We start from the raw sequence: 14,142 nt of genomic DNA, 5'->3' as shown, positions 1-14,142 counted from the left end.
TTGTAACTCATAGCAATACAAAAAAAGGTCCGCAATAAGTGGTGCACAGTTAGTCCCCATTGGAATTCCGATAACCTGACGATATACGGAATCTCCACAGCGAACAAAAATGTTATCTAGTAAAAATTCAAGGGCATATATAGTATCAAAGCATGTCCAATTGACATAGTTTTTTTGTTTATTGCTACTAAAAAATGACCTAAAAGAGTTTGAACATATATATTCACATTCTGACTTTTTAGATGCCCATTTAATTAGGTGTGTGAATTTTTTCTTAATGAGAATGTGAGGCAATGTGGTATATAGGGTAGAAAAATCAAAACTTTGAACAGATTCAAAATCACCAATATATGCATGTAATTTATCAAGTACTTCCAACGAGTTCTTGACACTCCAAAAGTAATTAATTCCACTATTTTCGAAGGCCTTATTTGAACAATTTATTATCAGGTTTTTGATTGTACCAAGTGTACTGGTAAGAAGAATAGACAATTTAGTAGTGGAACAATGGCTTGAAGACGAAATAAATCTATATTTATAAAGTGTTTTGTGTAGCTTCGGAAGCCAATACATAGTTGGGACTTTCATTGTATTTGGTTCTGCTTGTAAAGCAGTAGCTAAAAGTTTTTGTTTGTTACAGATGTCGTTTTCTGAAAATGGAGTCAGTTGGAATGTTGGTGAATTGGTGATTTCTTTTTTCAGAACCTCAATGTAAAATTTACGTCAAACAATAATAATATTATTAGCAGCTTTATCGGCCGGGACATAAACAAATTCCTTGGCTAGTTCTTTTAGTTTATGTTTGATACGAGAAATAGGTTTATTGTGGTTATTGTTAAGAGTAAAATGTTCTTTAAAATGTTGAATACGTATATCAACTATGTTCATTACTGAATTAAAAAAAGAGTCCAAAGATTTTTTGTCAGCTTTTTCCCGTTTTATCCATTTCAAACAGTAAGTATGGAGTGAGTCGTGGATGATATTACGACACTCATTCCAATTAATAATTGACGGGGGACGATATTTAGGTCCTTTACTGAGGAATGGTTTTAACTCTCGGTCTTGAACGATGTTAAGATCTCCTGTTATAACATGGGAAATGGGTCCATAAATGTAATCAGAATTACTGCAATTACATGAAGTAGGTGTATTTTCACTGATATTAACATCTTTACACAATTGGCTATAATTAAACACAAATTTCCAGGTAGATTTCTTGTAAATATAACAAATAAGAGGGAGCTCAGTATTATCAAAATATCCCGGAATTTGTTCTTTAACAGAATGGTCGTTAAAAATACCGGCAATATTTACAAAATCAAAACCTTTATTGACATACTTTATTTTAATAAACTGTTTTTTATGATCTTCAGGGCGATCAATTTTGGGAAACAGTTTAGAATAACAATATGCCATTATAATTTGAACGATTTCATACTTAGGACTGCTATATGAAATTGTGTTTATTTGATTTTTCAACACATATTTTGAAGTAAGAAATATGGAGCACATGCAAGTACCAAATCAATATTTACATGAGAGGTTTCGTTCATATAGACAAACAACATGGTAAATTATTTAGTTGGCAAATTGTACTTGCTGTAACTTGCTTAATATTTTTGATCAATAAACTGCATGTAGTTGAGAACTAACGAAAATCTAAGCATTTTCCACAAAAACGATGGGCCCTGTACATGTTTTGCCTAAAAACTGAAGTCTTACAAAATTAATCTATGAAGTGATTCTAGTTTTCCATGTATTGTTGTAGTATAAATAAGGTCATTGAGAATTGCTTCACATTTTGTAATTCAGTGGCATTTTATAGCTACCATACATTGTATTTTGCTCATTGTTGAAGGCAGTGCAGTTAAATGTACCTGCAATTTTTTACAAAACATTATAACACTAAACAGGTTGGGGGCGATCCTCTTATTAAAAGGGTATCATATCCCAAAACAAGTATCAATTTAAATTAATATAAAATTGAACATTGGATTTCAAGATATTTGCTGTAATAATGGTGCAAATATTCATGTAATAGGCAACATTTTGTCACAAGACCCCATGATTGAATTATCATCTGCATAAAAGTTAACAGTCTTCACAAATTATAATTTTGTTGGACATTTAGTTTTATTCACTTCTAATTTGAACTGAGATCTTAAAAGGAAAAATGTTGCCATTTACATGGTGTGTGCCATGATGGCCATTATAATGAATACAAAGTCAATGTGTACCACTGTACCTGATTTAGGGTATAGTACCCATATAATAGGATAATACCTGTTTATGAGGATCTTCCTCAAACTGTCATTTAGGATATGGTTTCCCATAAATTTGTACATGTGATTACTGAAAAGTGTGAGGGTAAGTAAAATAAACAAGCAGCTAATCCACTTTAAAAACCAATAACCTCAAGGAGCTCATCAGGTACATGTACATGTATCACCTGTCACATTTTAGATTTTATCAGTTTAAAGACAACTTTTCAATCTGACATGGCTTCCAAAATGGTCTGATTTTCCAGACATGTCCTGCAAAATTCATCCCGTGTCTGGCTTGTTCAAGACTGATGTGGACAACTAATGTGGGTTTGATACATGTCAACTCGTACCTTTGCCAACTTGTACTCAACCAACTCGTACCCAATTTTTACTAACTCATATTTTTACTAACTTGTACTCAATTTTCAGTGCAATATAGTAGTTATTTCTATCATATAAAATTAAAGGAAATAAACAGAAATATAGATATTTTGATTTCAAACTATAATCATAAAACATACTAATTAGTGGTCATTAAACAGGTCAGGATCACTACATTTTCTGACGTCAGTATATATTTGCATAGTAATTTCCAAGGTAAACATGGCCATGAAAAAATAACCAATTGATTCAATGAACTACAAAGCATTGTGGGCTACTAGGAGTTTACTACCACTCAAAAACACATGGAATTAGTGGAAAAACTGTCTACCTATATAGTGTCTGGGACTCACATAATAAATATTTTTGTACCACCAATGTATTAAATGTAAAATGTAAAACATAGTCTTCAATTTGCATGCTCAGATTGAAAAAAATTTGTTTACTGGATACAAGATTCAACTTTCTTTTTGGCCTTGTAAAAGTAGTTGAACACGTGTTGTCCATTTTACCTGTGCATTAATTTCACATGAAACAGTGAAATTTCCAATGAAGTGACCTGTATCCAGTATAAAAATTATTTGAGATTTTGAAACCCGTTAAATCGGTTGCACGCCTCTCTCTCTATATATATATATATACACTCTTGGATTTTTTATATCCTGTATAATTAATGCTATTCCAAAAACATTGAAATTCGAAATTGTTTAAATAAACACGAGTCTTTTTTTCCATAGTGGTCGCATTGATGCTCATCAGGGCTTAGATTTCATATTAGAGAAATATAATCGCAAACATTAATAAAATGCTTCACTGAGCGCAGCCTGATACGACAGCAGAGGTCGAACCCTGAACAGTTGGGGCAAGTTTGGAGACGATATTCAAGCTTGATACTGTCTGAATTTGGATTGTGATCAAATTTTTGACATAATATAGGTTTCTGACACCAAATAAATGTGGTCAAAGATCTTAAAAATTTGAAATGGGACATTTAATTTACCTAGTATGGTCTGATATCCAAAATCTAACAACATAGTTAGATTCAGCATATAAAAAAACACAAAAAATTTAATTTTAGTTGAAATCAAACAAAGGAGTAGGTCCGGTAAGGGCCGATTTTGGCCTCAAAATTCAGGTTCATCTGATGAAAGATTTTGGACACTTTTTAAACACTTAAGTGTCTACTTCAGTCGATTCAATTAGTTTATGTGAAAGATTTGAACTGATTTAGTCATTAAAGACGCTCAAATTCAAGCTTAAATATGAAAAATCTATCAAATATGCCATAATATGTCACTTTTCAGATGGTTTCTGTCAAAAATGAAAGTGGCTGCATCCGTGTTCATTCTCAACCTTTATATATGTTATGTATTATCATCAAATACAACTTAAATTTAAATATTAAGAATGAACACAAATGCGGCCACTTCCATTTCAGACGAAAACCGTCTAAAAATTAACCAAAATGCGAAAATTTCGAAGATTTCAGTAATTTAGCATGACTTAATGACGCTAGTACCCGATACATGTGCATTGTATTGTCAAAAACAGCACATATTTATGTAACAGAAGTATTCTTCTTTCCAATAAATAGCTTAAAATTTACATTTTAACAATTTTGTAAAACTGCTATATTTTGTGGCCAAAAAGGGGTCTTACTGGGCCTACTCCTTTAATTTTGGACCCTTTAAACCTTAATATGGACTAATCTGAAAACAGGGCCCAAAATAAAAAATCTAAATGCACAATAAGGTTCAGCATATCATAGAGCCGCAATTACTCAGTTTTTGATGAAATCAAACAAAGTTTAATTTTGGACCCGTTGGACCTCAATGTGGACCAATTTAAAAATGGGGCCCAATATATCCAAAATAGTAATACAAGGTTAGAACTCCCAAAAATTAAAGACTTAATTTAATCCCATTGAAATTGGTTAAAAGATTTGTATTTATTTTCAATTGAAAATTTCTTGCTATTGCGCAATACTGTGCTATTGCTCAATACTGTGCTATAGCTCAATACTGTGCTGTTGCACAATACTTACTTAATCTGTTATATATAATAATTTACACAACCTGTTTGGTGTGTATCTCCTGCCATATCAGTATTTGTTGCTTTTATATAAAAATCAGAAATAATCAATGTAAAAATGGAAAATTTTTAAAAAAAAATCCCTCCAAAAAATTTGTCCCCCCCCCCCCCCCCCAAAAAAAAAATAATTTCAAAACAAATTCCCCTCCAAAAATTTTTTTTTGAAGAAAAAAATATGAACCCTAAAAAAAACCTGAACAGTTGGGGCAAGTATGGACACAACATTCAAGCTTGATACAGCACTGAATTTGGATTGTGATTAAATATTTGACACAGCATAGGTTTCTGACACAGAATGAATGTGGTCTAAGAACTTAAAATTTTTTAATTTACCTATTCAAACCATATCATTATTATTTGCTTTTATATATAAATCAGAAATAACAAATTTAAAATGGAAAATTTTAAAGAAAAAAATTTTTTTTTTGCGGTCGTATAAAAAAAGGAAACCCCCCCCCCAAAATTTTTTTGAACCCCCTTATGATTCACCCCCCCCCCCCCAAACTCAATCCCAGCCTTCCCTTTGTGGTATGGTACCTTGCAGTACAATTTCAGAGAGATCCATACACTTGAACACAAGTTATTGTCTGGAAACTAGAAAAATGCTTGTTTTTGGGCCCCAAATTCCTAAACGTTTAGGGCAATAACCCCCAAACTCAAACCCAGCTTTCCCTTTGTGATATGGAACCTTGTAGTACAATTTCATAAAGATCCATACACTTACACACAAGTTATTGTCCTGAAACTAGAAAAATGCTTGTTTTTTGCCCCTAATTCCTAAAATTTTGAGGCAAGTTCCCCCAAATTCAATCCCAGCATTCCCTTTGAGATATGGAACCTTGTGGTACAATGTCAGAGAGATCCATACACTAACACACACGTTATGTCTGGAAGTTACAAAAATGCTTATTTTTGGCCCCTAATTCCTCAACTGTTGGTACCATAACCCCCAAAATCAATCCCAACCTTCCTTTTGTGGTATTGAACCTTCTGGTAAAATTTCATAGAGATCCATTCACTTAAACTAAAATTATTGTCAGGAAACCAAATGTGTCCTCGGACAACGACGACGACAATAGCATTATACAAACGCAAAATTTTTTGGTCGTATACAAAGGAAACAGTTTGAGATAGAAAAAAAATTAAAAAAAACTGAAATATGCAAACAGGGGAATTATGCTCTCAATTTCTTTTCCTTTGTTCCTAGAGGCTATTCGAAGGGCCAAGTTTGCTTTTCTCATCACTTGGCGTCCGTCATCGTTAACTTTTTACATTTTGAACTTCTTCTAGAGAACCACTGATTGGAATGAAAACAAACATGGCATGAATGTTCCTTATGAGGTGCTGAACAAGTGTTGTTACTTTGAAGCCAATCCATCATCCAAGATGGCCACCAAGGGTGAAATTAGTTTAACAAAGGACCCTATGGACAATACATACAAATGTCTTCTTTTAGAGAACCACTGAATGGAATAAAACCAAACATGGCATGAATGTTCCTTATGAGGTGCTGACCAAGTGTTGTTACTTTGTAGCAAATCCATCATCCAAGATGGCCACCAGAGAAGGACTTAGTTTAACATAGGACCCTATAGAATACATACAAATGTCTTCTTTTAGAGAACCACTAAATGGAATGAAATAAAGCATGACATGGATGTTCCTTATGAGGTGCTGACCAAGTATTGTAACTTTGTAGGCAATCCATCATCCAAGATGGCCGCCAGCGGGGACTTATTGTAACATAGGACCCTTTGGGAAATACATACAAATGTCTTCTTCTAGAAAACCGCTTAATGGATTGAAACCAAACATGGTATGAATGTTTCTTTTGAGGTGCTGACCAAGTGTTGTTACTTTGAAGCTGATCCATCATCCAAGATGGCCGCCAGCAGGGGACTTAATTTAACATAAGACCCTATGGAAAGTACATACAAATGCTTCTTCTAGAGGAGCACCGAATGGAATGAAACCAAACATGGCATAAATGTTCCTTATGAGGTGCTGATGAAGACCTTAATACATGTATCTTTATAGATTGAGATCTACTGTAAACTGCAAAAATATCAAGAAAAGATGATCTACACACAAGTCAACATGAGCAAAATTGTCAATTGACATCTTGTTGGAGTAACTGTCCTTATAGTCATGTTCTACAATTTCAATGAATTTATTGGTAATTTCTGTAAACTTTACAAAAGTCTTCTGCTTTAAATTAAATTACAGGGCCAATATTAAACCAAATTTGGCCTCAATCATTATTAGGGTATCTGGTATGATTTTAATCTATTTTTACATGATTTCCAAAACCAAAGTAGAATCAGGTGAGCGACACAGGCTCTTGAGAGCCTCTAGTTATCTATCCAAATAAAAGTTCATCTTATGGGTAATTATGTTTTTCACTGTTGTTTCGTTGCTGTCTTGTTGACGAATATCTGATCATCAATAATATTAATTAGATATAGGAAGATGTGGTATGAGTGCCAATGAGACAACTCTCCATCCAAGTAACAATTTATAAAAGTAAACCATTATAGGTCAAGGTACAGCCTTCAACACGGAGCATTGGCTCACACCTAACAGCAAGCTATAAAGGGCCCCAAAAATTACTAGTGTAAAACCATTCAAACGGGAAAACCAACGGTCTAATCTATATAAAAACGAGAAACGAGAAACACGTATGAACTACATAAACAGACGACAACTACTGTACATCAGATTCCTGACTTAGGACAGGTGCAAACATTTGCAGCAGGATTAAACGTTTTAATAGTACCAAACCTTCTCCCTTTTTCTGAAACAATAGTATAACATCACAACATAGAAAGACACACTATAAAATATCAATTGGAAGGCTTAACTCAATCAAAAAACGTAAATTAACACATAATGAACGAATAACTTTTATCTGTGATACCTGAATGCAAATACATAGTTAATAAAAATCATAAGGGATAAATAACTAAGGTCAAAAGTAAATAAACAGGTTGAAACAAAGTTAAAGTATGATACCACTGTGAAATGTTAAACAATATTTAGAAAATTATCACTTTTGAAAAAAACTGCGTCATATTATACACAGGTAAATGGAAATAATTTTGTTGTTAAGTATACTTCTTCTTCTGTGTGGATAAAATCTTCCGTTTAGGAATACCAAGAAATTTCTTTAATATCAATAAAACTAATCTAACACTTGGTACATATGGGGTGAATATCAACAATAAAACTATACAATTAGTGCTAGATAAAATTTCCTGTACAGGTGCAAGAACATTATCTAAGGAGAAATGAAATAATTTTGATGTTCATAGTACGAAGAAGTGAAAATTTGTATTAATTCCAAATAATCAAAGCTGGTATGTAGACAAGATCCATGTTAACATTAAATAACAAAAAAGCATTACAACTAGTATCAACAGGTCAAATTAACAAGAAAGTACGATTTGAGAGTACTCGCAGTTACTGACAGCTAGTTAAAAGCCAAAACAATTAATAATAAAAAATCATGAATCAGAGACTGAATGACTATATTTCAGGTAATTCAAACACTCGAGTAGTTTCTTCTCATAGAAACAGCTATTTGTTAATCTGAGCATGGAACAAATACTTTATACCATGGACTATAAATGTAGATACAAAAGATGAAAAACTAAGCGAAATTGTTAATCTCGCAATGCATGAAAAAAAGTGTTGTATTTCAGTAAATAACAAATGCTCTCGATAGATCATCAACATGTAGTAGTCCATCATGCATTGTTACTCATATAGTGGATTGGTCAAAAACCCACAAGGAATAAGCTTTGAAATATCACTCCAGGGGCCCAACTGACAAAATGTGAAAATTTTGTATTGACCATATGGGAATATTCTGTTAAAAAGTTAGGGCCCAGCCAAATTTCCAGTAGCATTGGCTACTGGGCCCCTGTTAATCTTATTTCCTGACCCAGGTAAAAAAAATTGCGTAAATAAAAAATTATATTTTCGAGGACATTAGTATGCTAATTTATGCATATCCATATAAGGTAATGTTCCCGACGTGCTAAACAGTGGACTCGAAAACTTGATTAAAAAAAAAAAGAACGAAACAAAAAAAAAGTCAACCAATAAATTTTAAACATATTTTACCACTAGGGCCATAAAAAAGAATGTGTTTGTTTGCCCTAATCCTACCTACCCAGAAAATAGCTGCCTACTCAATATCTTTTATTATCCTGATGTGAATTTTTTTTTTTTTTTTTTAATCTGATAGGCATGAAGACTAAAAAACATCTGACACTTCAATTTCTCTTTGTCAAAAAAAAAAGAAAATGCCTACCTACCTACCCACTGTCTCTACCTTTGGGTAGGGTTTGGGCAAACCAAAATATTTTTAAGTTTGGCCTAGATCAGAGACAGACATACATGTACTACATGTCTCGGACAAGTAAAAAGCAATGGGTACGAGCAAGGATTTGTTTATCTAACTATACAAATCCTTGGTACGAGTTGGTGAAGACTGAAGAACAAGTTGGTAAAAGTATGAGTAGGTTCAGTACAATTTGACAAAGGTAGGTGTTGTCATGTACCATGTAGGTTTGCCAATTTAACATAATTCATAACAAAAAAATTAATCTTTCTTTTTTTTTTTTTTTTTTCCAACATTTTCATTTTTACATGCTCACTTTAACTAGTCATAGACGTGACGTTTAATCAAGTATATTGCAGAGAATTTCATTATTTACGTATGTTGCTTGTCCTTTGTCAATGAAAATACAATGGAAAATGTTGAATTGATTGATGTTTCCTTAACGTCCAGTAGCAAAATTATAATATTGCATGCCTGTTTAGGACGAGACAGTGTTGGGAACTCACTTTCTAAATTATGAGTTTTCAAATAAATAGTCTACATTAACAAGTTGAAAACATTTCTTTCTCTTAAGAATCTGAAACATAAATTCATGTAGAAATAAACCAGTAAAATGCAAAATTGGTACCATTTTCAGTCGAAACTTCTACGATTTTGCCGGTGCATTTATGGTATGATTAGGAACCTGCAAATAAAGGAAGGACGTAATGTACTAAATTGTTTGCTTGTCTGTTCCCCAATATTCAAACCATTTTTAATTTAATTGTATTTCGTTTAATTGTCAACAATCGAAATATAAAATTAAAAGGCAACTTCAGTTATCATTGATGACAAAATCACAATCATTTATTTGTTTTTAATTGACATGTTTCTTTTTGGTTATTAGAGAGATTTGTTTTAGTTTACGATAATAAGTCGTTATACCTTGACCAGTAATAACACTTTAAATTAAATATTATTCAAAGAATGTTTGTCTAAATCAAAGTTTCAACATACTATTCATTACTATTTTTAACTGATTTTGGTAAATTGAAGATGCAAAACCTTTTTTCAAGTTACACGTTAAAGTGAGGATTTCTATGTTATCAATGGCAACATTGTGAAAATGATTGATAAATTCCATTTTAACACTGTTCAAAAGTACACATACAATGTTACAGTATCATAATTCCTTCATGAACACATAATGATCAAATGCTTGAAACTGAAACATTGATTCTTACAGGGGCAGATCCAGGATTTTAGGTTTAAGGGGGGGTGCAAACTTAAATTTTCACCGAGCAGAGCGAGGCAAAATTTTTATTTTGAAATTATCGAAATATTCTTCTATGAAGCTGAGGACAACCAATGCTTTGTAAATTTTAGGGCGTGTGTGCCCCCGCCTGAATCCGCCCTGGCAGCATGACCTTCTTTAGTTCTTTAAATACAAAACTCTCATAATTACACACAGTGGCGTATTGTTTATAGTACAATATATATCACATCTGTCAATGGTCTATCAGTGGTAGATCCAGGGGTGTGTGCCTTTGATCACCCCAAAACATAATTTTCACGATTTATATGATTTTTTAGCATAAAATTGTCCCAAAATTTTTTTCTACTGGCTTTGTTAGGTAGTTTATAATCCGTTTAATGGAATTACGCCCCTCTCCCCCCTTTTAGAAAAATCTTGGATCTGCCACTGGTCTGTGTAACTGATGGTAATTGAATTCTATGTATGCCACATGTGAAGCAGGATCTGCCTACCCTTCTCGAGCACCTGAGAGCACCTGAGAAACTAAACATTAATCACTGAACCATGACATGGTGCCACTATAAGGTGATCCCTGTCTGAAGGACATGTATACCTTGCAATGAATCTATATACCAAATATAGTTGTCCTTATTACGAACAAAACAGTCAAATTCTTTTTATAAGAAAAATTATACACTTTTTTAAGTGGTCATTGAACCTTAAAAATGAGGTCGACATTGGTCATATGCCAGATGAAAACCTGACCATAAGGCATCAGCATACCAGAAATGGTATATCCAGCTCTTCTACCGTCTGTATAATGAAGTTTTATATGATGACGACTACGCTGCCAGATTAGTATCCCTTTTTTTTGCATGTGGTACAGGCAAGACAATAAGATCATGTTAGCATTCTTGGTCTATTTAAAGCATTGGTAGCTAAGGTAATCAGCAAGTCCAATGAACATTCTGTAAGGTAGTACCTAAAGCATCACTTGTTCAAACCAGCAAGGAAGTTTCATGAACATTTTAAATTTTTTTAAAGAATGATGATGATAGACACCAATTGATGGAAATATAAATCATCTTTGTCATACCCTCGACCACAGAAACCTCTTCCCCCTTCATTTGTCATCCAGACTCACATGAAATATAAGATGGATTTTCTTCATTACATTTTATTTATCAATTAATTATACTATTATCATGCATCAAAATATACAATACCAAAATGTACAAGACATAATCTGATTCATAAGGTGTGTATTGAATATCTAAAATAGAAATAACTAGTAAGGGAACGACCATTTAACTTCAAGGGGGGGTTATGGTTTTTTTCCTAAAAAATATTCTGATCCCCAATTTGATTGAAAAAAAAATTCTGAATCCAGATTTTCCCCATACCTTATAGTGTTAAATTTTGAAAAAAAATAATTTCATTGATAGTGTCGAAAAACAAAAACAAAATAATCTGACTCGACAAAAAACCAAGCTTTTGACCATGGTTGTATATCAACTTTACAATTGAAATGAGAAAAAGGAGCTGCATCATGGGTTGTATACTATTAGGAAAATATTACAATTATACAAAATAACTGACAGTACTGAGGCTTCTTTCTTATTTCCTTGATATCAGTCTCTCAGACTCTGGCTCTTTTCACAAAAATAAAAGATTAAAATTGAGTATGTTCATGACTTACTAGGTTTTTAGTGAAATTGATTGCTGGTTGTTAAAAGAAAATCATGTCTGTTTTGGGATACATGTACCATATCTTTTTATCATTAGTTCCTATCAAAGTAACTATTTTTATTTTAATATATAAACTTGAGACTTTCCATTACTTACCAAACTTGTAAAAAAATTATAGAATTCCATAAAAAATAAGAATCCCCAGTTTGTCTCAAACTTTTAAAAAGGGTATTTTATAAATACAATTTTTATACAGAAGAAACCTATGTAATTCATGAATCAAATTAATTTTTGAGGTGCACTCAACTTATTTAAAGGGTAATTGAAATAAACTAAATATCTTGATCTGTGCAAAAGTTATTAGATCACCAAAAGAGTTAACAGCATTTAATTCCTCATTTTTAACCCCAAGCTGTTTTTATTATATACAGTTTCTTTACTTCCACCCAATCTCTATGCAAAGTTATTTTTTTTACTGAAGTAGTATATATGAGATATATATATATTTTTTTTTATTTAAGGGAACCAGTACTTTTTTGCAAAGGAAGGAGGTTACTGGTACCAAGTTATTTCATTGTCTGATTTATCCATTAGGAAATGTACTGTAGTGAGCAAGTGTATCATATGTTTGTTCATCACTAACTTTAACCCACAATTAAAGGATTAAATCAGCTTCTCCTAAACTTTCAAATAATCTTCAGTATCTGTCGACATTGTACCATTTTTTTGTAATTTCTTAAGGTTCTCCAATCGAAAAATGGATTTGAACATTCTTACATCTTATTACTAGTTTTGAAGAATAGGATGGTTCAGCTGATATCAACATAGATTAAGTTGTAGCTGAACTTGCAACCATGAATTTTGCAATTTGGTCAATCTTCAAGAACTCAGCAATAGTAAAATACATTCATTTTCTTTTTAAACCATCAAGAAATAAAAAATGTCAGATCTCATTATGTTAATAAGTATTTTGTATTGTAAACAAAATCTATTAATTTTCCCCCTCAAACTTTGTTTAAAGTTTGGTATAACAAGATTTGACAATAAAATAAATAAAATCACATAAAAACCACTAAAATAATATAAAACCAGATAAAACACAAATCTTGTTACAGCAAAGCCTTATAAAATTTACGTAAAAGCTACCATGGTAATATATCAGTGTCTTAAAGCAGAATTTATCCTGAATTCTTGTTAATGTTATGAAAATTTAGTCATAATGAGATCTAATTATTAAAAGCAAAATTAAAAACACAATAAAAGATATTCAAACCAACCTATCCTTCACATGACAAAATTTTGGTGAGAAGTTTCCTTCCCAACATTATCAAAATATTCAAAAGGTCCATTCATTTCAATTGGGAACCCCCCAAGATTTAACTATAATAAAATGAAAAGAACACTGCCATTAGTTACAGATGATAATCTGAAAGTTTCAATGAAAACCTTCTCTAAATAGCATATATTAGCTTTGACCTAAATTTCACCCTGTTGGGATCCACATCATTGTTATATTCAACAAATATACATAAAGTGGTATAACTAAAATCAAAAAATAGTTTGATCTATTTTTCACCTAGGAGGCCTTGGTGGTAGAACAAAGTAGTTCAACTACTGTATCTCTAGCCTGTCAATACTGAGGTTGAGAGTTCAAACCCAGCATGTGGGTGCATTAGACTAGGATTGCCAGTTTTTCTGCTGACAGTTGGTTTCTCAACCAAAAAAAAAATGGTCACCAAGATATAACAAATTGGTCTTAAAGTGGCATTTCACACCAAAAATCAATCAATCAACCTTTTTTCACCAAGATGTTCCTTTACTATGCTTCTTGTGAAATAATCTTAATTTTTTTCAGCTAAAAATTAAAAAAAATTGGAAAAAAAATATATATCCAACAATTCAGGAAACCCAAAAAATACGTTTCATTAAAATAACATTTTTTTTTTTTTTTTTTTTTAGATTCTCCATTCTTAACCAACTGGAAGTGTTTTGACAAGACATGGACTACTATTAAGATATCTTAAGTAGGTCTAACAAGTAAAATTGTAAAATTGGTGTCAAGGCAATAGAGATACCAGAATATAGCCATGGGTTTTAATGGAAAAAATAAAAAGAAATTTTGAAATTTCAAATACAAG

At 32.1% G+C, this 14,142-nt stretch overlaps 1 protein-coding gene across 1 annotated transcript in view; it reads right to left on the bottom strand.

Moving 5' to 3' along the window:
• LOC127727562 (U6 snRNA-associated Sm-like protein LSm4) overlaps window positions 1–9,760 on the bottom strand; it is a 30,062-nt gene extending 20,302 nt beyond the window's left edge. Inside the window, exon 1 of the mRNA XM_052234778.1 lies at window positions 9,710–9,760. Coding sequence (XP_052090738.1) covers window positions 9,710–9,712 — 3 coding nt within the window. The 5' untranslated portion in view covers window positions 9,713–9,760. The remainder of the gene's footprint in view (window positions 1–9,709) is intronic.
• Between the last annotated feature and the right edge of the window lie 4,382 nt (window positions 9,761–14,142).

The sequence above is a fragment of the Mytilus californianus genome, unplaced genomic scaffold, assembly GCF_021869535.1.
Source record: "Mytilus californianus isolate M0D057914Y unplaced genomic scaffold, xbMytCali1.0.p SCAF_1, whole genome shotgun sequence".
Taxonomy (NCBI): Eukaryota; Metazoa; Mollusca; class Bivalvia; order Mytilida; family Mytilidae; genus Mytilus; species Mytilus californianus.
This window is presented reverse-complemented; position numbering and strand designations above follow the sequence as displayed.